This window comes from Leptinotarsa decemlineata, unplaced genomic scaffold, assembly GCF_025532065.1.
Source record: "Leptinotarsa decemlineata unplaced genomic scaffold, Ldec_3_MD MMD2_tig00000008_RagTag_RagTag, whole genome shotgun sequence".
NCBI classification, from domain to species: Eukaryota; Metazoa; Arthropoda; class Insecta; order Coleoptera; family Chrysomelidae; genus Leptinotarsa; species Leptinotarsa decemlineata.
Genome location: NW_027412537.1, coordinates 8,961,616 through 8,985,514, shown reverse-complemented (window position 1 = coordinate 8,985,514; position 23,899 = coordinate 8,961,616). Strand labels below are relative to the sequence as shown.

The 23,899-nt window shown below is 36.8% G+C and overlaps 2 protein-coding genes across 2 annotated transcripts in view; one reads left to right on the top strand and one right to left on the bottom strand.

Moving 5' to 3' along the window:
- Positions 1-23,899, top strand: part of LOC111513429 (uncharacterized) — a 95,729-nt gene that overhangs the window by 36,711 nt on the left and 35,119 nt on the right. Inside the window, 1 exon segment of the mRNA XM_074170991.1 lies at positions 23,552-23,656. Coding sequence (XP_074027092.1) covers positions 23,552-23,656 — 105 coding nt within the window.
- On the bottom strand, positions 3,003-3,964 carry LOC111515810 (calaxin). The gene has a single exon (XM_023172012.2). The coding sequence runs from the start codon at positions 3,734-3,736 to the stop codon at positions 3,080-3,082; it is 657 nt and encodes a 218-aa protein (XP_023027780.1). The 5' UTR covers positions 3,737-3,964; the 3' UTR covers positions 3,003-3,079.

The following is a 23,899-nucleotide window of genomic DNA, read 5'->3' as shown; positions in this document are numbered from 1 at the left end:
GGAGTAATTTTTCGTTGAAGCATGTCCCACACATGCTCGATGGGATTCAGGTCCGGTGCTTGTGCTGGCCATGGCAATACATCAACTCCTTCGTTGGTGAGCCAGTCAGTCACTAGACGCGCGACATGTGGACGAGCATTATCGTGCATTAGGTGGAAGTTTTCACCAACAGCACCAGCAAACGGACGGACGATAGGTAGAAGAATGGTGTCGAGGTACTGTCGAGCTGTGAGGGAGCGATTTGGAAAAACGAGATCGGTTCTGCCGCCGATTATGATTCCGCCCCATAGCATTACTTTACCACCTCTGTATGTGTGGATTTCCTGGACGTGTCTCAAACGTTCATTATTTCCAGGTCGTCTCCACAGTCTTACTCGACGAGAATCTGGATGAAATCCAAATCTGGATTCGTCTGTAAATAAAACTGTGGCCCAATCATTTGCATCCCAGTTTTGATGTTCTTGACACCACTCTAATCTTCTACCGCGATTGCCTCTCGACAAAGGTGGTCATCTAAGTGGCCTTCTGTTGTGGAGATCTGCTTCATGCAGTCGATTTCTGACAGTATCACGACCAATGGTTACCTGGTGCGTCTGCTGCAACACGTTAACCAACTCAGGTGCTGTGATTGTCGATTGTCTTCTTGCGGTTAAGACCAAAAATCGGTCTTGAACTGCAGTTGGAGCGCTTCCTCGCCCTGGATGTTGTTCGGCTGGACTGCCAGTTTCACGGAAACGCCGCCACAATCGACTGATAACACTTTGGGAGACCCCCAAACGAAAAGCTACATCATTTTGTCGCATGCCACCTTGAAGAAGCTCTACAGCTCTATTCATCTCAGCCAATGGTAAGTGATGGCGTTCCATGTTAAAGCACAATATTTCCAGTTTAATTGCTGAGCAAGAACTGCATCGAATGTACAAACTCGACACTTTCAGATTATTCATTTTAGCCGAAGACGTACAGTTTGTAAAAAACTTGATAAAAGACTAGTTACCGTTTTTGCAGGCTTTGTTCAACCCATAGAAATCTACAGGGTGGTCGAGTGTACAAATTTAATCGAAATTAAACGACCTCATGCATTTATTTTTATGATATTTAGTATGTTATAAAAATATCCCTAGACTTTTCCGATGTGTGTAAATACGATGTACAATTGGTGTCATACAGGCTGTCCTACTTATTTGATCTTCTTTTAATTATACCTTCAAGTAACCAACTGTGACAAATTGAATTGTTACAACCTATATGTATATGTTATGAAGTTGATGATCTGTGTCTGGCGCACTCATTAGATTTTTCGTTGCATTTGATTATTGTGTCCTAGCAGCTAGTATAGATATATTCAATTCATTTCGGTCAGTTAGTCTTGATGTCATTCAATATCCCAAGAGAGCCTGTAAGAATATTGATTCGCACATATGCCTGACACCTACTATGAATGGTCCGAAGCACATTGCAAGGTCCCATACATTTCTGCCTGGACGAGTGATGTACATTGACCAGATGAGTAGCTGTAAGGTAAATTTCTGACCGCACAGTATATTGTAATCACCGTCCAAAGTTCGTTCCTCTAAATTATCCGGAATTTTAATTTTCCCCGCTCTATTGTAGCAGCTTGGTGAATTTTTCAATCTGACATTTAGTCAGAATTGGCCCACTTGTTTCTCTCCCTTCATTACAAAGTGTAAAGGAATTTAGGAGTACCACCCAATAGTGCTGTTGATGTTACTAACAGTCCCTTGTCTCATCTTTGGCTATCAAAAAAGTATGCGTTTGAGCACAATTGAATGCAGCCAATACATCAGCCCCCCGCTGTTGATGTTACTAATAGTCCTTTGTCTCATCTTTGGCTATCAAAAAAGTATGCGTTTAAGCACAATTGAATGCAGCCAATACATCAGCCCCCCGCTGTTGATGTTACTAACAGTCCCTTGTCTCATCTTTGGCTATCAAAAAAGTATGCGTTTAAGCACAATTGAATGCAGCCAATACATCAGCCCCCCGCTGTTGATGTTACTAACAGTCCCTTGTCTCATCTTTGGCTATCAAAAAAGTATGCGTTTAAGCACAATTGAATGCAGCCAATACATCAGCCCCCCGCTGTTGATGTTACTAACAGTCCCTTGTCTCATCTTTGGCTATCAAAAAAGTATGCGTTTAAGCACAATTGAATGCAGCCAATACATCAGCCCCCCGCTGTTGATATTACTAACAGTCCCTTGTCTCATCTTTGGCTATCAAAAAAGTATGCGTTTAAGCACAATTGAATGCAGCCAATACATCAGCCCCCCGCTGTTGATGTTACTAACAGTCCCTTGTCTCATCTTTGGCTATCAAAAAAGTATGCGTTTAAGCACAATTGAATGCAGTCAATACATCAGCCCCCTCCGCCTTAGGCTTTTCTTTCTATCTTGTTCAAATGTTGGTTTTAAGCCAGTCTGGGATTTACGATCCCTCTCAGACAGTTTTATCTCTTCATCTCAGAGTTGTCCCTCAATCTTGGTGGACACTATTGTGGTCGATTGAACCCTTTGTGCTCGGTCCATCTTGTTGTAATATTCAGCTAAGTCATCTGGGTAGTACAGTACTTTTTATTTATTCCATTATAAGGTTCCACAACAATGAGGACCAGTTGCCCCTGAAGACAGCCTCGTGATACTAGTGCCACTACTGTTTTGCCTATTCCATTACAGCCCAATCTTTCTGCAGTCCATCCACCTGTCGCTTGTATCGCCGATGTCTCTTCTTCTTGGCGCCTGGATGATTGATTTCGAGGGATATGGGTATCATCAAGCTCTACAATTGGTTTGATGGCAACTTTGAATCTACAGAATCCCTTATAACAAAACCCATCCGGTTAAATCAAGTTATAGGTCGAACAACTTTCTATATTCCAATATACACTATTCTTTCGAACATATTGTGGTACCCAATGTTACATCTATTCCATTGTGGTACCCAATGTTACATCTATTACCTCCATGATCACGAGCTGCTTCGAATGAAACAAATTATATTTCTTTTGTTGAATGATATATTTGATTCTTAATTTACATAAATTATTTCCCCCCTATCATCAGTATCTGTAATGTGTTTTAGTTATCGTACTCATGAACTTATAGACAGCGCATCTTTCCGGCAGACACTGTCCCAAAAATTCCAGCCAGCAGGGCTCTTTAAGGACGCTGCTCCGGTAGTCGTTGAATGAAATCCTGCCGTCCCTGTCCAAGTCCAGTTTGTGCATAACGATCTCTATCATGTCTTTAACCATCTCTTCGGCGTCTGCCGGACCACCCGTTGACCAAATGGAATATCTGAGGAATCTGAAGAGAACCTCTCTTCCCAGCACTCCGGTGTTGTGCGAATCGTAAACCGAGAAGCAGAATCGAATTTTTTCCTCCAGATTCCCTCGCAGAAACAACGAAAGCGAATTTAGAAAAGTTTCCATCGTGACGAACCTACTCCTGGACTTTGGGTCCAAGGCGGTCATCACCAGGTTCATGATGTAAACGTCGGTCATATCTAAAGCTTTGTGCAGCACGTCTAGGTATTGTTCTCTGGTGATGCCTTTGGAACTGCCGTGACATTTTTGGAGTTTGTGGTAGATTATCATGAGAGATTCCAGTTCCATATTGTTGAAGTGGAGTTTTTTCAACATGTTTTTGGCAAATTTGTCGTGGCGTTTCAGGAACCTCGTGGTTTCCAAGGGATTCAGGGTGCTGTCGAATGCCATTGAACTATCCGGTGATTTTGTTGTTGAAAACCCTGCTCTTCATTCACTGTTTTCATTCGGAATTTGACATGAATACTTAATTTTGGCACACTTCCGCTAATTGATGATTTACGATGAATGTAGTCACATAACGCGTACCTTTTCAATAATCAGAACGTTGACACGGTTTAAATCTAGATTGAAAATAACAATGATGACATTGACAAATAGATTGTCCTTTTAGGCGTTACAGTTACTTGGTTCCCAGTCAAACTCGGAAGTCATGAAGGTTGCCAAGTTTGAAATTTCCGCAAAATCATGATCAATTTTACACTGATAACAAATACAAAATCATCAATTAAGATTTTATCACCAATTCTCGTTTATTGAATTTTAAACGTTTTGCAGAAAATTTGGTATCTAAATTTTCGTTATGTGGACACCCGGCGATTTTGAAAAAATTTTTGACTGTACTTACGTATTTTGATGCGTAGATTACGAATCCGAAAGAAAAAAGCGGCGCTCTCCCTTATTTAAAAAGTTACGGCCACCGTGGTTTTTTCGAATTTGTGAGATAAAGATAATTTCCTCTGCAACTGCTGAGACAATTGGGATGTGATCAATCTGCTTACTCCATTTTGCGATGTTCATAGGAAATTTTTGTTTGATTTGTGGGTTCAGGAATATTTCATCTAATTTTTGAGTATACGGAAGAGTACCCAATATCACATGTGACATGACATGTGTTTGACATGTGAAATGACATGTGTTTGACATGTGATATGACATGTGTTTGACATGTGTTTTTATAGCTCCAATTTTTTTCTACAAATTCAAATTGAACCGAAACGCTACCGAAACAGCTCAAAAAATTAACCAGGCATTTGGCGTTGGTTTGCGAAATTTCGTTTCGGAGATTTTAACCTCAACGATGAGCCCGAAGTGGCCGACCGAAAGTAATCCAGGGCAAGGATTTGAGAAACCTGGTGGAGACTGACCCATCACAAATGATGGCGGAAGAACTGGACGTCAACCCCCAAGCGGTTTACGATGGTTTGAAACGTATTGAAAAGGTCAAAAAGCTTGAAAAGTGGGTGACATAAATCGCCCCGTTTCGAGGTTTGTTTTTAGGAGGATAATTAATATATATTATAAATAGTAGAGGTCCCAAATTGGATTCCTGCGGAACTCCTGAGTTGGCCTAGACCTTCTCAGAGATGTTTCCGTGTTACTACGATCAAGAGTGTCTGTCAGTGTGAATGTCATAAATGGAATGTTGATACTTCAAGACTCATACTTTCGAAGGAAGACTGCAAAAACATTGTAAAGCAATTCTTGATGAACACCGTACTAACTACAAAATGCACAACTAGTTTTAGAAGTTTCATTCATCTTTTTGCAGATTTTTTTATAAAATTTTCTCCAGATATCTACTTCGTCAAATAATATCTACTGCATCAGATTTTCATTGGACCACCCTGTATTCATCGATATTTCACAATTCAGTTCACCTTGACCATTAGTCTATATCACTGACAAACATTTTCCATTATTTGCATAATGGAAATAAAAAGGGAACACTTGCTGGCGATAACAGGTAAATATTATTATGTAAATTCAACAATCAACTGGGTTGTCGCTACATTTAAACAAATTAGACAAGTGACTGAACTGCAAACTGAATCACCTGAAATATAGTTACGAACTTCATGTTCATGAAGAGGTAATATCTATTTTAAATCGTGTGTCATACTTTCCTTCTACAGCTCAATGAACATACTTTCAACTGAATATTTCATTCTTTATTGGACAATGTCATTTGTTGAATTTCGATCTAATATCATCTATCAGAGATGAAATTTATAAATCACTAAGTATATATTTATATCTTGGTTCACCGGAAAATGAAAGAGATACGAAATGAAAGGTTTGGTGATTGACTTTTTTTGTAAATGGAGTCCAGTGCCAACTTTTTTGCATAAAAAAATGTTTGATTCAATATTCAAAGATGTTAAGAATCATTATTCAAGTGATATGACAACGCACAATCTCTTAAAAAAAACTTCAGAATAGCTAAAACATTGAAAGAAAAATTATTATCTATCAGGAGTTGAGAAAATGTCTACCCAATTTAAACTCTGTAGGAAAAACAACAAACAAAGACGATATAATTTATATAGATAGATATATGCATGTATTTTTTCCTCATTTATTACTACTACATTCTGTGGTTTTTTCTTTAAGGGAGATTTATTTCTCCAGAATTATATTTCAGTCAGTTTATAGATTCAAATGTCTAAACATCAATCAATCGAAAGGTAAATTTTCGTTATGTGGACACCCGGCGATTTTGAAAAATTTTTTGACTGTACTTACGTATTTTGATGCGTAGATTACGAATCCGAAAGAAAAAAGCGGCGCTCTCCCTTATTTAAAAAGTTACGGCCCTTCAAAGTTCAGAAAGGGGCAACTTTTCAGCCTTCTTTTTCACTAAATGAACTATTTAAAAACACAAGCATTTATTCACTAGGTCACCTTTACACTTTATTCCTCCTTCTTTAACACTTTTAACTTCAATAATCAACATTTTTCTTATAAAAAGGTTAAAAAATGTACGGAGCTGCTTTTTGGTTACATATCACTGTATTTTACGTTTTTAAGGTTAATGATATGGTTGGTACGACTGATGCAGTCCATATTCCTGAAGTAATTCAAATGTTTTTTACCTTCATTCTTTAGATCGTAAATTGGTTTTTGGTGGTGTATTACGAATTTGAAATAGTAGGCGACGGCAAATACCAACCGCTTTTTTCTGAAATGTCTCTAGTAACTAACCTAAAAAAAGAATAATGTCACCAGGAGAAGCATTCGTTTTTAAATTGAGTTTTTTATAAGAAAAATGTTGATTATTGAAGTTAAAAGTGTTAAAGAAGGAGGAATAAAGTGTAAAGGTGACCTAGTGAATAAATGCTTGTGTTTTCAAATAGTTTATTTAGTGAAAAAGAAGGCTGAAAAGTTGCCCTTTTCTGAACTTTGAAGGGCCGTAACTTTTTAAATAAGGGAGAGCGCCGCTTTTTTTCTTTCGGATTCGTAATCTACGCATCAAAATACGTAAGTACAGTCAAAAATTTTTTCAAAATCGCCGGGTGTCCACATAACGAAAATTTACCGAAAATTTTTATATCATCACAAGAATATTACTGGAGTTTTTTCCAACACCAAACCGTTATTTCAACACCTCGACACGTGTTTCGATTGGTAAATTTTCGTTATGTGGACACCCGGCGATTTTGAAAAAAATTTTGACTGTACTTACGTATTTTGATGCGTAGATTACGAATCCGAAAGAAAAAAGCGGCGCTCTCACTTATTTAAAAAGTTACGGCCCTTCAAAGTTCAGAAAAGGGCAACTTTTCAGCCTTCTTTTTCACTAAATAAACTATTTAAAAACAAAAGCATTTATTCAGTAGGTCACCTTTACACCTTATTCCTCCTTCTTTAACACTTTTCACTTCAATAATAATGTTAATGTTAATAAATTTATTTACAATAGCTGTAAAAAAATTAAAAAAAATTATTAATTAGTTTTTAGCCATGAGACATTGAAACAATGAAAAATTAAAAATAAAATTTGTAATGTATTTTTTATAAAATTATTTTCAATTGTCAATAAAAAAATAGAAAATAACTTTTTTTTATTTTGGCAACGGTAATCTATTTTTTTGCCTATTAAGGATAACTTCACCAAAGGAAAAAAATGTCAAGGTTTCAGTTTGATAATTATAGGGATTTTTATATTAACTTTCAATTCAGAAAAAGGTATTAATTAACAAATTTATAATTAACGTTAAAATTGGGATAAAAATTTTTTGACTGCGGATTATTGTTTATTGATGTATCCCAACATTATATGAATTTTTTCATTCCTTAATATTTACATTTAATATGTTTAAATATTTTTTTTGTTTTTATGTCAGAGTGACGAAAGGCTTCCGCGCGCCTTTCGTCACTCTGACCAGAGCTAGACTACCCGCTTTTGGCTCTATTTTCAGGGATCTGTAAAAATTATAAATATTAGAGATACAGTTTCGGGAGTCGGGACTTTTTTTACGCAAATTCATGGATCTTTTTAAATCTTTTTTCAAATTTCCAAAATTTTGAAAATTTTCCGAGATATTAAGAAAAAACTAAAGCCCCATTTTTTTCACTTAATTGTTTATAACTTTTGTAATTTTTATCGGCGCGTTTTCGGACCTTTCCTTAAATTTTCTAGGCAAAAATACGAATCGAATGACACCTTGGTCGTAATTTTTGGACAGGGCTGAAAAATGTTACAAAAAAAGTACATGTGAACTAGACTAATTTACGGGTTCGCACCTTTGAGCGTTTTGAAAAGTTATTTTTAACTGTTGATTTTAATGTTATAATGAATTATATGTATATGAATTATATTGTATTGTCATTAAAAAATTAACACATGTCATGTCACATGTCAAACACATGTCATGTCAATCTTTTGACACAACCTAATATTCACAGTGTGAGGAAATGAAAACGTTACCGTCGAACTGGTGAAAATGACAAAGTTGAAAATATCTTTGAAATATCAACTCACTTTCAGACCACTTTTTTCCCTAAAGCCAACTATGAGAAATGGGTCCTGTTCCATTTTCATTGGTATTCTCTGTAGTGATTCACAGACTAGAATTTTGTTTTGATATTTTCGAATTCAAATCTTGTTTCAACACGTTAGATCTAGTAAAGAATTGGCCAATCAACATTCTTTTATCAAGTTGAATTAATTGTTGTCTTGAATATTTTTTCAACGCCTTTCAAAGAGTACATCGAAGATGATATATAAGACAGAGCCTCTGCCTTAGATCGCAATCTCGAAACCTTCAAAAATGAAATTAATTCCAATCAAAAAGCACATCGAGGTCATACTATCTCAGAGAAAATATGTTTTTATTGGAAACCTGTCTCGACGTTTTCTTGTCGAGATTTAGAGATTTACGAGGAAAACATTTCTCTGGTGGATGTATTACGATTTCCTGCCATCGCCGCAAAATGTTTTCTGAAACGAACAAAACAAAAACAGCCGAATGGGTTTCTAAAAGGAAAGCGAATCATTTTGAATGTGGATAATTGCAAGTGTTGACATTTGTAATTTGTTTATATATGCAGGTTTTTATGAGACTGGCGAATGACGGGTCTAAAGTATAATCTAATATTGTTTTTAGATCCAATTATTCTCATTTTTTTATTATTACAATAATCGTCTTTATTACTTCCGAATTACAATAAATATAAAATGAGTGAAAAGTAATAAGGATGAAGATAATGTACTAAAAGCTAATAATAATTCGGAAGGTCCTAGGTAGCAGTCATCACACCACTCTTCTCAGCAATCTACGATATCGATCAGATAATAAAAAGTTAAAATCGTTGGGCGTAGCTTAACCTGAGTAAATATCTGATTTTTTTTATCTGATCAATACCGTAGATTGCTGAGGATGGTGTTGTGACTACTACCTAGGACCATCCGTTTAGCTTTTAGTATATTATCTACATCATTATCTTTTGGCGATGACGCATGCACAGTAACAACAATAATATAATAATCTCAACAAAATGATACAAAAAAGGGCTGGCTGAGTTTGCAAAAATTCCTATAGTAAAATTATCAGAAATATTATTACATTAAAACGAAAACATTCTTGTCAAGGTTGTGATTCTATATATTTCATCATCATTTTTTCTCTTTAGTATAATTTCCGTACGCCACTGCAAGAGCCAGATTGAGACAAAATCCTCAGTCAGTGGATATGTTATCGCCTTTATTTATAAAAAAAAAATTATTTCACTGGGCTCCCTATACCGTTTGGGCACAGTAGAATAATACAACCAGTAGGCTCTGTTACCACGTGATCCGCTCGAGTTGCCGGAGACCTTTAACTGCTCTTAGGATGAGATTCTCATCCAACGCGTTCAGTGCTGTAGTATCGAAGGATTTGACGGTATCACGGACATCGGATTAGATATAATGAATGGTCGGAAATTGGTATTGTATTTAGTTTATTCGCTGTTGTTATTATTGTTTTTAGTTTTTGTAGTTGGTTATAATTCACCACAAAATATTCTATAATAACCTTATGAGCACACGCCTATGGTAAAAGAACGAAATTGGCTCCGCTCTTCGTTTCGAGGTCACCAAGAACTTTGTGAATGTATGAATGAAAGTAGTGGGAGTGGACTTACTGATTGTTTTTTACAATGGTTTGGAATTCTAAGAGTAATATTTAACCCTTAGGTTGAACCTGTCTTAATTAAAAAAGCCCTTAGTAATTTAAATTTAACGATCTCAAACCGATCTCAACATTTCCACTATTGTTGATTTCTTTAAAGAACAATAAGCAAATTCGTCAGTTTTCATAATAATCAGCCATGAGATTACATCATCTGTTTTAAAAACAACAATGATCATCAAATTGGATCAGTAGGTAACAACTTTTGGGGCACGGTAATTGAGATGTTTCGATGACTATATAAAATATTCTTTTCTTGGTGTGTAGTTGTTAAATGACTCATATGCTAAACAGGTTGAATAAAGTCCAAATATAGTTTAAGTGATATATGTTCTACTTACTCATAATTGTGCCCTGCGCTGTTAGTTTAGTAATCTTTTCGATTACTAAATTCGTTCCGATATACTAAATAGGTAACTGAATATGGAAACTAGACAGTTACGTAGTATCTATTCTATAAGCTAGAGGTATACATTGGCGTTTGACGAATGAGATCAAAATTGAAAAAAGATAGTACTCTGTTTGTTCTTGTGTGAACAGACCCCATAAACCTGACTTTCTTTTTGTTATTTTTCAAGTTACATTTTTACAAAGACTGGTTTTTTCGATAAAATACTTAGGTACTCTGAAGATGCCCGTCGCAGTTGTGAATGAATCGTTCGAAGCCAACACCTACACTAGATCACAGCTATGTAGACCGGATAACCAAACTTCTCATATGTATATATCAGTCACCTTGTATATAACGTATGTATTACGAGTATTTTACCTTGAATATGAAATTACAGACAATCACATTGTCAACTTGATGCTAAAATAATTGTATGCCTCCAAAACCATCAATCAAAAGCATTAATGGTTTTGATCGACCTTAATTTTTTTTTAGAGTATCGCATTATGATGTAGAAAGGTAGAAAAACATTATAAACCGCGTGCCTGCCCCGATGGGGACCGAATCAGTTTTTTGAAGTTCGGCAGAGCCGTACTTTTACCATCTGACCTGAAAGACCACTCACCATACAAACTAATCGGCTTCGTTAAGAAGCTGGGATTATTTGGTCGAGTGTGAATAGGTGTAAGCCACAATAAACCCTTGCGGGTTGCGGCGGAGGGTCGAATAGACCCACTCACTTCGGACCTAACCTAATTCTGAGTCAGAAAAGTGGTATGAGTTTTTCACAAAAAATCGAGAAGACGTTCGCCCTGGCCACTCCAGCACATCAAACAACGATGGAAGTGAAGAAAATTGTTATAAAGAATCTTCAAATCACGATTAGAGAAGTTGCTGAGGATGTCAGCATATCGGGTGGCTCATGTAATGCAATTTTTTCGGAAATTTTGGGCAGCGAAGTTCGTTCCAGAATTGCTGAATTTTGACCAAAAAAACCGTCGCACGAGCATCGCTCAGGAATTGTTGAATGACATCAACGGCGATACAGATTTGCTTAAAAAGGTCATAACTAGTGACGAATCATGGATATATGGTTATGACATCGAAATCAAAGTCCAATCGTCCCAAAGGAAGAGCCAAGACCAAAAAAAGCACGCCAAGTTCTTTTTTTAATAAGGACAAAACACAAGCACTACAGAAAAATCTTTGAGGCGGTCTCAGAGCGGTTCCTGTGCGAAAATAGCGATTCACTTGAGATTTGAATAGCTGGAGATTAAATATATCTGTAAAAAAACGTTCTCAGGAAGTTTATTCCACATAAACACAGTTCTTCAAATGAAAGAGTTTTTTTATACAATGAAGTTCGAGGTGTACTGAGTTGACCCTCAAAACGATGAGCAGCCACAGTCCGTACCGCTTTTGGTGGAATCAAATGTGCTAAGTCACTTGAACACTTCACGTGAAAGTATCTATAGAAGAGAGACAAATCTCCAATCTTTCTTCGATGTTCTAGGCTATCAAGGTTGCACGTGATGTTGGCGTCTCCAATCAGGTGAATGGCTCTTTTCTGGATGGAATCCAGCAACTTCAGGGTATGTTTGGGGACAGAGCTCCATACATGCCTCAGCCGCAGGTACCATTTTTATGGTACTCATGAAAAAAAATCGGAGGTATTGTATTTAGTCGTTGTATTATTCAGAGTTGAATTTTTCAGAGTTTATTAAGGACTGCTAATTCTTCAATTAAATATTGTAACGAATCTGAAGCCGCCTCTGATCGCTATGCGAACAAACACAACATAACCGCAAAAGGAATGCAGTCGGCAACCGCCGGTACTCTAATTGAGTACCGAAACGGCTATAGAATTCTAGAGCGATCGTTACGGATATATAAAGCCGACTTCTCGTCGAGAGATGACAGTTGAATTTAGAAAGTGAATCCAGCGGTTAAACAAGGAATTCAAATAGTGGAAATAAATGAAGCTTTAGTTGCTAAGTGTTGAATATAAATTAGTTTGTCATCAGTGAAATATTGTTAGAAATAAATTTGTTTAAGACAGTTCATTCGTTAATTCGTTACAATATGTACAGCATGCTTTCAATAATCCTAACAGTTCATGAATGTTCCACGATGCAGCTGTACCTAAACTTTACACACACTACCTGAACCATTGAAAGGCATTATTGTGTTATCGTCTTGCTTAATATTGAGGAATAATTCGATGATGCGTAAATAAAAGCACGGCGATTGCCCACTGCTGCGGCTCTTTTACATCTTATCAACTTACGCATGATGAACTAAAGACAAACCTTGAAATGAACGCTTCAGCGATGCTGGCCAGCCGCCTGAGATATTTCTTTGAAATTCATTCCCACATATAAATAAGCCAATGTAAATTTCTTCACGTGACTGTTTATTCAGTTCACAGTTCTGGGATATTTCGACGGGAAGCTATCAAAAAAGGAATGTTGACAAAAAAGTGCATGGTCGTTTTCAAAGAAAAGAAGTAAGTTTCTAGAATATTGGTAGATTGTGTCAGTTAGGGATGAAGATCTTGTAAGTCGTCCAAGAGCATACAAGGTCTGTTCAAAAAATGAGCTTAATTTTTCATTTTTCTCAAAAAAAAATACATCTATTCACCCATTTCTATTTTGTTCCCTTCATAGTGGTTCCGCTCAGCGGAACCCTCGAAATATGCACTTTCTGGTATGTCCCTGAGCTCTCTCAGCGATTCAGTTTTCATCTCCTCAATCGTACCCCCCATACCCCCTCCCGAGTTGAGTGCCCTGTGTTGAAATCTTCCCCGCACGGTTTCTGTAATAATAATATTTTATTCGCCATTCACGATACATAGTGTATATATGGTAAGTCAATCAATAATCAGAATTAATACTAGGTATAAATTTAAAAATGTTAATATTTATATAAGACGTCACTAAAAAGAAAAAAAAGAAATTTTTACATACATATAAACACATACACAATTGAAATATATAAAAACGTATACAGATCTAGTTCATATTTTATTTTTCAGAAATTATCGTCTAAAAATTCTTGGAAACTATAGTAGCATTTCTCTAATAGCAAGTCTTTCTTTTGAAATATGATGTTACTTCCAGTCCGTTTGAGTGATTCTGGTAGTTTATTGTAATATATGATTGCATTGTAATCCGGAGACCTCTCATAGAATGTCGTTCTATGTTTAGGAATTTTCAATAAGTTGCCGTGTCTGGTGTTATATTCATGTTTCTCAGAATTGCACGGATAATTATCTATATTCTGTTTGGCAAAGATAATACATCGAAAAATGTACACAGCAGGCACCGTAAGAATTTTATTTTCTTTAAAGATAGATCGACAACTGTCTTGATAATTCAAGTTAAAAATCAGTCTTACTAAACGCTTTTGCCTGTAGTTGTCTGTTCTGTGTGCAGAACATCCCATCTAGTACGAGATGGGATGTTCTGCACACGCTCCTCCGGAGCGATCTTCAACTTACTGATAGCCACTTCAGCAAGATTGGCATTTGACCTCTTTCAGTCGAAAATCACCCTTTAGGTGCTTTCACTTTCTAATCTAATGTTTTCTTTTATCGTGACTTTCCTAATTGAATTTTTGCATGGGGTCCCCAAAAACTAACCGGAGACGAGTGTCTTTATGTCGCGAGCAAATGTTGTTTCCCAGTGAATCTGGAAATGAAGTGAATTTTAAATCTGGTTAGGAAGTTTTTAAACTTACCGGAGTCGCCTGGTAGCGACTCTCGGGGGTGGTCTCTGGTTCTGGTCAACTCAGTACACCTCGAACTTCATTGTTTAAAAACTCTTTCATTTGGAGAACTGTGTTTATGTGGAATAAACTTCCTGAGAACGTTTTTTTTTCAGATAGATTTAATCTCCAGCTATTCAAATCCCATATGAATCGCTACTTTCGCACAGGAACCGCTCTGAACCGCCTCAAAGATTTTCCTGTAGTGCTTGTGTTTTGTCATTTAAAAAAAAAGAACTTGGCGTGCTTTTTTTTGTCTTGGCTCTTCGTTTGGGACGATTGGCCTTCGATTTCGATGTCATAACCATATATCCATGATTCGTCACTAGTTATGACCTTTTTAAGCAAATCTGTATTGCCGTTGATGTCATTCAACAATTCCTGAGCGATGCTCATGCGACGGTTTTTTTGGTCAAAATTCAGCAAATCTGGAACGAACTTCGCTGCCCAAAATTTCCGAAAAAATGGCATGGCATGAGCCACCCGATATGCTGGCATCCTCAGCAACTTCTCTAATCGTGATTTGACGATTCTTTATAACAATTTTCTTCACTTTCATCGGTGTTTGATGTGCTGGAGTGGCCAGGGCGAACGTCGTCATTCACATCTTCTCGATTTTTTGTGAAAAACTCACCACTTTTCTGACTCAGAATAAGGTTAGTTTAGATTAGATCCAAAGTGAGTGGGTCTATTCGACCCTCCACCGCAACCCGCAAGGGTTTATTGTGGCTTACATCTATTCAGGTGTAAGCCACAATAAACCCTTCAGGTCATATGGTAAAAGTACCGCTCTGCCGAACTCTAAAAAACTGATTCGGTCCCCATCGGGGCAGGCACGCGGTGTAGAAGTTTTTCTACCTTTCTACATCATAGTGCGATACTCTAAAAAAAATTGAAGGTCGATCAAAACCATTAATGCTTTTGATTGATGGTGTTGGAGGCATACAACTATTTTAGCATCAAGTTGACAATGTGATTGTCTGTAATTTCATATTCAAGGTAAAATACTCGTAATACATACAAGGTGACTGATATATACATATGAGAAGTTTGGTTATCCGGTCTACATAGCTGTGATCTAGTATAGGTTTTGGCTTCGAACGATTCATTCAAAACTGCGACGGGCATCTTCAGAGTACCTAAGTATTTTATCGGAAAAACCAGTCTTTGTAAAAATGTAGCTTGAAAAATAACAAAAAGAAAGTCAGGTTTATGAGGTCTGTTCACACAAGAACGAACAGAGTACTATCTTTCTTCAATTTTGATCATATTCGTCAAACGCCAATGTATACCTCTAGCTAATAGAATAGATACTACGTAACTATCTAGTTTCCATATTCAGTTACCTATTTAGTATATCGGAACGAATTTAGTAATCGAAACGATTACTAAACTAACAGCGCAGGGCACAATTATGGGTACGTAGAACATATATCACTTAAACTATATTTGGACTTCATTCAACCTGTTTAGCATATGAGTCATTTAACAACTACACACCAAGACAAGAATATTTTATATAGTCATCGAAACATCTTAATTACCGTGTCCCAAAAGTTGTTACTTGGCAAAAGAGTCGGCAATCCGATTACGTATTACGATGGCTGACCTATCTCAGGGTACAATTCCCCATACAAAGCTAGAGATCCAGTAGCATTTCTCAAACATCTCGCGGATACGAAAAACATATCAACTTTCTCGTCATTAGAAAAATTCTTGGCTTCCCTCTCATAAATTCACACGAATCGTATGGTTATTCACGTACTTGACAGTAAATTTGACAATTATATATATTGTTAAGTTTCCACTGTACAATAATTAATACAACCAAACACTTTAACTTCAACTAATATTCGAATGTCTGTCGCCTTATTAGATCGCTCCGTACCACACTGTCACTCAAACTTAACTTAACTTCACCTGATTTGAGTATATCGATATGTACATAGGAAGCGTATATATATGGCAATCGAAGTGCCTCGAAGGCGTTGGAATTCCATCGAAACGACGGGAATATCGAACAACCGCGAAACGCCGGCTGGGTTGAACGGGTTTGGCCACGTCACAATTGATTTACGACGTCCAGAGGCGGCCGGCGTTTTTTTTAAGGAGACGATTCACAACAATATTCTGTTGATTCGTGGCTCACGTTAGACAAATAAATTCATTTCAGTACTCTCATAATTTTTCTCCACTATTTTCATTTGTCAGAAGACATCAGAAACAAACATTTATGTTCTATAAAAATCGGCTTTTGAACTGTTCTTCCATATTTATACAAAATCCCTAGAACCCTCACTTGCAAATTTTCAAAAGATGTGTGGAGTTGATGTATCCTTGAGTTCTAAGATTCTGGTTTCTACCCTTTTGAGACTACACATATATTGATGATGTTTTTTCGGAGAAAAACGTCGGGAAATACATGTATTGTAACACATAGCTGAATTTGTTATTACAGTGGCTACAAAAATCTATGGAAAAAACTAGAGGTTAGGTTAAAAAATCACGTTGATGATGAAATATGAACGAAACATCTCATAGGTTCATATCAGATCATAACAAATATGAAACAGTCCTGAAAGTTCCTGTTATACCATTTAAAATGGAGGCGGTAGAGCCAAAAACTAAATATGACAATAACAACCACTGATATTCAAACACTACTGACATTCCGCCATCATGGAGATTTCTGTATACATAATTGTGGGATGGTAGCCTGGTGGGGTGGCTTGCTTCACTCTTTCAATCGACCGCTGTTTTAACCGGTGGTTCGAACCGCCAGGCCAGACGATCGATTTTCACTTTCTTCCCGTCCAACCCGTGTTACGAATCACATGTTAAAAGGTAAGACCTTGTTAGCTTAGCTCGTCAAAGTTTCGCAAGAGGGCGACAGTTGGTTAACAGAAAAACATATTTTAATAGATTTCAACAGATAAGTTGATGACTGCTCAACAAAAGGTTAAGGTAATTGTTCAATACACAACATAATCGATTTCGAAGAACTAAGAAGCAGACGGTTGACTGTGGCCATATTTGTTCTCAATTTTTCGTTTTAAAATGATTGATTATAATTGGCATGCACTCACGGTCATGGTGTCGTATGTCTGATATATTGATTGTGTTTTCATGGTTTTCGTCCCCACACACTAATACCAAACTGACCGAAAATCGAAAGCAATACATTTATTTCCCAAAGTACACCTAATGATTTGATCTTCACAAACTTCATTTTTAAAAGTATCGCGACATGCTTCGCAATCACATTCGTTAATTCTTTACCCTAATTTTTATATACCCCAAGTAATCACCTGTGAGAACTATCTACTCAGGTACTTACTCGTTCATAATTAGGTACCTAGAGCATCTTTCCTCAGGTACACTCTCAATAATAATTACCCAGAGCATATTATATCGATTCTACATCAATAATAACATGTCTACGAAGACTCGGATAACATCGATTCCTAGGAAAACAAGTTCAACGTTAGGACAACAAGAGGATTGTTACGAATTCTTGGGGTTCTTGTTGAATACTCTTCGTGAGCAAAACAATAGCAAATTCAATACTCCTGACCGCTCTGGATTGAATGATTCCGTACAGTCCAACTCGTCTTGTGTTTGTAAATCTTTTGCTGGAAAAATCCTCACTTGTTCACTTTGTAGTAATGGTTCAAGGGGTAGCCAAAACTTAAGTGAATTTCTGGAACTTCATCTAGCTTTTCCTAATATAACTAATAACCAGTCCGTGCAAAGGTTATTGTTGAATCATCTGAAAATGGAACTTTTAAGAGGTGATGATCGACTGTATAGCCAAACATGCGCCAAACTAACTGACTGTTATAAGCAAACAAGTATAGCTGAGGCACCAGTCAATCTAATAATAACACTGATGATCTTCAAATAAGACTCAACCTCTGACGGAAGCAAGAAACTCTTTGGAAGGTTCGAAAAAGATGAACATTTCAATCTAGCGTACCACTATTATAATCTTCATGCAGTCATTGTTCACTGTGGTTCTGGCGTTGAATTTGGTCATTATTACGCCTTGGTCAAAGACGAAACGGACTGGTTTAAGTTTGACGATAGTCGTGTCACGAACTGTTCTGGCGATGCATTGAATCTATTGGAGCCTCTGGAGACACTCTACATTTTGTTTTATAAGAGAGAGGAATTGGTAGATCAAGATCTTCAGATGATGTGGTGCTGCAGGTTGTTCCGGGTTTTCCTGCAGCTGAAAAAGCAAATGCGCCACTGGAATCAATGAAGTCGCCCCGGAGCGCCAATTGATTTTTATTGCTGTTTATATTTTTATCGTTGTTTTAATCCGTAAATGTGAATCATTTACAAATATCTAATTATTGAAAACTCTATATTCTTCTTTAGTTCAACAAACTATTTGAATTTTCAAGTTTATTGATTTCCATTTCTTCCAAATGATTTAGCTTTAAACCCTGATTTTCTATGTGAAAAATTTCGAAATCACTGTTAAACATATGGCATCATTTTAAAAGATGATTTGAATATGTTGAACTTGTTTTCTTATTTACATAGCCTATATGATGATCCTGGATGCGATTCCTAAATGTTCTGCCGGTTTGAGCAATATATATCTTAGGACAAATTCCACAGTTTAATTTATACATTATAATGCATTCATTAAAAAACTCTTTGGTTTACTTCTATAAATAAAAGTCAACTCCGCTACCAAGTACATGCCTTTTTCAAACGATTCTTCGGATTGTAGCCGGCCTGCAGTTTAAATAACGAACATAAACTACATTCCTGCAATTAGTATAATTGAAATGCTTGCCCGAAATGAATTACATTTGTAAAACAGCTGTCAAGACTGAGTAATGTATGGTTTGTAAATAGTTCGAATTAACCGCATTAACCCAAATTTGTTTGAAAGACCCATTCTTGTTAAAGATCTGCAAACATATCACCGAGTTGATATAACTCAAAATTGACAATTCGTTTTTGCTTTGATCCCGTGATAAACGTTCTGTTAGATTTCGAGGACGAATAATCGATTTTTTTATTCATTCATCATAATGTTTTTTGTAATCATTTTTAGTTCTACAAAACTCAATATTTTGTTATTAGCGTTCTAAAAATAAAAATTACTGAATTGAAATAAAATGGACAAGGTAGTATTTTTTCATTCTAGTTGAATTTATTATATTGACATGGTGGATAATGATGGCGAGTTACAGTAGTTGTTTTTCTAATTTGTTTATTACTCCTCATACCTTGAACGTTATTATATTTATTATAGTGAACTACACTACAAAACATGCTCTTTTTCATTTTGGTATTCCATATCTTATTTTGTTTGAGTTTTTGAAGATGTGAGAAGGAAAATTTATCAGTAAATCATATTTATTCAGCTAATTAGGTCCCGGCTAGAAATGTCTTCCAGAAAGATCAATCAGTTTCATGATTAATAACTGTGATATAAGGAAAACTAGAACAACACAATGCAAAGTTCAAACCCTCAGTTCTTAGCAAGAAAAATCGAGAAACATGAAGAATGGCTACTATGTTAAGTCAATGCGTGGAAATTCCGATCCTTCTTGCAGCATTACTGGATAAATGCCATTTGGTCCAGGCGACTTATGAGGTTGGTATGAGTTTATGGACCATTTGATTTATTTCCAAATCTGTTCCTTCGTTTGCTCAAGCCAATTCCCCCTTGGACGATCTTTCAGGGGCCTTCAGTTCTGAGTTTGTCCAGCTGTTAGATTCGTTACTCGCAGAGAAGCTCTCTCATGGTATGTCGTCTTGTTTTCTGCACTTGCCGGTATTTGATTTCAGATTATTTATTGAGACCTGAGGCCCCTTCGAGAGTATCAATCAATCAAAATATGCTTTATTATCAAAGAATAACATCTTGTTGACAAAGCCTGTATAAATAAAATAAATTAAATTATATGAATAACATTTAGATAATTATTTACTTAGTATACATAGTATACGTAGTCACTACTTTGAAAATTGAATTGTTAAAAAGCAATCAGTCACTCATTTAAAATTTAAAATATAACAAACAATAGTAGGTATATGATATAAAGTTTTGGTATATTTATTATTAGTCTATTATATCCGCATAATATTCTTCCAAACTATAATAGGTTCTATCGGAAAGAACTCTTTTTACAGCTTTTCTGAAGCCAGTGTTGGACTGTATATTTTTTATATAATTTGGAAGGTGGTTGTACATCTTGCAGCCGTTATATATAATGGAGTCCTTAACTAGAGTGGAATATGGTAAAGGTAGTTTGATATGGTCACTTTGGCGGGTGGCATATCTACTATCTGTAATATAATTTTGTTTATGTTTATAAATGAGACACACTGTTTCAAGTATAAATATACACACTACCCTGAGAAGGTTATGTTGCTTGAAGTGAACTCTACACGAATCGAGAAATTTTAATTCACAGAGGTATCTCAGGGTTCTTTTTTGTAAAACAAAAACACTTTGAAGAACATTTCCACTGCACACTCCCCAGAATGGGATACCATATCGCAAATGTGACTCTATCAAGGAGTAGTATACTGACTTTGCGATTGTGTAACCTAGTTCGTTTGCAGCAATTTTTACAGCGTAACAACCAGAGGACAATTTTTCATTCAGGTTTTTGACATGTTCATTAAATTTGAGACCGTTGTCAATGTATAGTCCTAAAAATTTAGAAAACACACTGTTTTGAATGATCTGGTGGTTGATAGAAATATCAAATACTGCGCATTTGAAGGACACTATCTTGGTTTTCAATATATTGAAGGATAAAAGGTTTGAGTCGCACCACTCTTTAACCTTTATTATATCTGAATTGATGACCTGTTGAAGATCGGCTTCCTTATCTTTATGCCATAGTATGGTGGTATCATCGGCGAATAGTGTGAAACTTCCTGAAATGTCAAGCATCGTCAATTCATTGACATATAGTAAAAACTAAATTGGACCTAAGACTGATCCTTGCGGAACACCACATTGTATATTACGTAAGCTTGACATTGTTTTTGTTTTTACTACTTGTGTGAGGCCAGATAAATATGTCGTAAACCATGAATGTGCCTTATTTCTAAATCCGTAATGGTGAAGCTTTCGCAGCAGTATCTCATGATCCACACAGTCAAAAGCTTTCGATAAATCACAAAACACAGCCGCCGCAACTTCTCCATCATTGATTCCAGTATATATTTCATATAAAAGTGAAAAAATTGCATCGTTTGTGTTCTTATTGCACTGAAATCCAAACTGTTTGATATTATATAGTCTATATAGTATATTATAGTATATATATATATATATATATATATATATATATATCCTAATTAATCACCTTAACAAAAATGGATTCTACACAATTGAATACGCAGATGACATAGTTATCTTGCAGACCGGCAAATTTGTAAACACACTGTGCGATAGAGCCCAGGATGGGCTCAAATTGATAGAAACATGGTGTAAGGAACACTCACTGTCGATCAATCCCAAGAAGACTGAGATGGTCCTTTTCACCAGGAAAAGAAGTTTAACGGGCTTAAAACCTCCCGAAATCTTCAAAAGCCGACTAAACTTCTCTGAAGAGGTGAAATACCTTGGTATTATCCTCGACAAGAAGCTAACATGGAACTCTCATCTACAGAGTAGAGCAAAAAGAGCATTTGTGGCTTATGAGCAATGTCGGAAGACAGTGGGACGCGCATGGGGTCTTTCACCCCGTGTAGTCGCCTGGATCTACACTGCAATAATAAGACCTATGTTAACGTATGGAGCCATTACATGGGGACCGAAAGTTCTACAAGCAACGGCCATCCAAAAATTATATCAAATACAGCGACTGGCTTGTTTAAACATCACAGGAGCCATGAGAACAACACCAACCGCGGCAATGGAATTAATCACGGGTCTGACCCCTCTGGATCTGTACGTTAAGGAGGTTGCGTTAATGGCCATGGTACGATTGCACACGGCTGGTGTAAACCTAGAAGTAGGAATGGGTCGATTGAGGTTGGGCCTATGGCGGAAAGCGCTTACTGCGCAACCTCTGCTGCAGGCAACAAGTGATGCAATTGAAACCAGGTTTGTGTTTAATAAACCCTACAAAATACAAATTAAGCAGAACACAGAGTCAGATGCTACAAATGCAATACGGATTTATACAGATGGCTCAAAAACCAAAGAAGGCTCAGGATGTGGAGTGTACTCCAGATCACTAAGCCTAAGGATTAAGTGGGGAATGGGAAGAAATACCAGCGTGGTCCAAACAGAACTGGCTAGTATCTCAATCGCCACAAAAGAAATAACCAAGAAAAGAATTTCTGGCAAAAACATAACAATCTGCACTGATAGCAGACAAGCACTATTAGCCTTGAACAGACACCGTGTTACTTCAGGGCTAGCACTAGAGTGCCACCAAGATTTAGCCAAAGCCTCGGTAGATAATAACATTATCCTGAGGTGGGTTAAAGGGCACGACAGGAGTAAAGGTAATCGCATTGCCGACTCTTTAGCCAAGGAAGCGGCTGGACTAAGAATTTTAGGACCAAGTGGCACCCACGGCCTGATGACTTCGACAATTGCGGAACTAGTCAAATGTTACACCCATGCTCAATTCCTAAAGAGATGGGATGAAATCAAAGGATGTAATCTTGCCAGGATCACCTTGGGTGACCCTGGGAAGCTGGCGCCGAAGAAATATCTGGCGATGACCAGGAAAAATCTACGCCTTACAGTAGGATTTCTGACTGGCCACTGTCAGCTAAGGAAACACCTACATAATATGGGGCTAGTGGACACACCTCTATGCAGGATGTGTGAACAGGAAGATGAGACTGTCAGGCATGTCCTGTGCGAGTACCCGGAGTTATCGTCAATAAGAGAGTGTGTGTTCGGCGAGTCTTGGCCTACACCTGCCGATATAAAGGAGATGTCTCCCAGCGACCTGTCCACCTTCCTGGAAAGGACAGGATGGACGACGACCTAGGAGGACAACTCCTCGGGAGGATGTACAATGGGTCACATGTGGCCTTAGGGCTTAGGGCTTTGTTTTAATGAGTAATGGACATTTCTTTGTTGATCTCAGATATTATATAATGCAAGTTAGATAAACAGAGTAATCGTAGGATAAGGATTCTTACAATTTGAACATTGTGGTTGAAATATCCTCTGGTGCATAATTGACACACAATCGATTTTCATAAATTATGGCAATGAACAGATATATTTCTTGATGTTTTTGTAAACACAAACAAGTACTGCAGTTTCTTTAACTATTTTTATGAAAATCTACCAGTAGATTTTTTATTCAAAAATCTATAACATGAAACTTTATAGGCATTTATATACTTTTTTTTTCATTTCAGGCAAAGGCCATCGGGAGGGTCCTATTCGAACAGGTGTGCAAACAACTACATTTACTAGAGGCAGACTATTTTGGATTGGAATATTCTGACACACATGGAACAAGGGTAAATATTATTATTTTATTGTATATTTTTATTATATAGAGCAAATCAGCTAGAAAAAAAATATAGAAATCAAAGAAAACAGTAAGCTAAACCTTGACATTTGATCGAACTTGGCGTACTTTTTTTGTCATTCAACAATTCCCGAACGATGCTCGTGAATCAGGTTCAATTCAATGCCACAAAAAACCAGGCATCGGTTTTCTCTAAGAAGATAAATGTCTCGGAACCGGATATAATACTGTC

Excerpts from the sequence above, each read along its gene's own strand:
- LOC111515810 (XM_023172012.2), bottom strand. The coding sequence starts at position 3,736 with ATGGCATTCGACAGCACCCTGAATCCCTTGGAAACCACGAGGTTCCTG.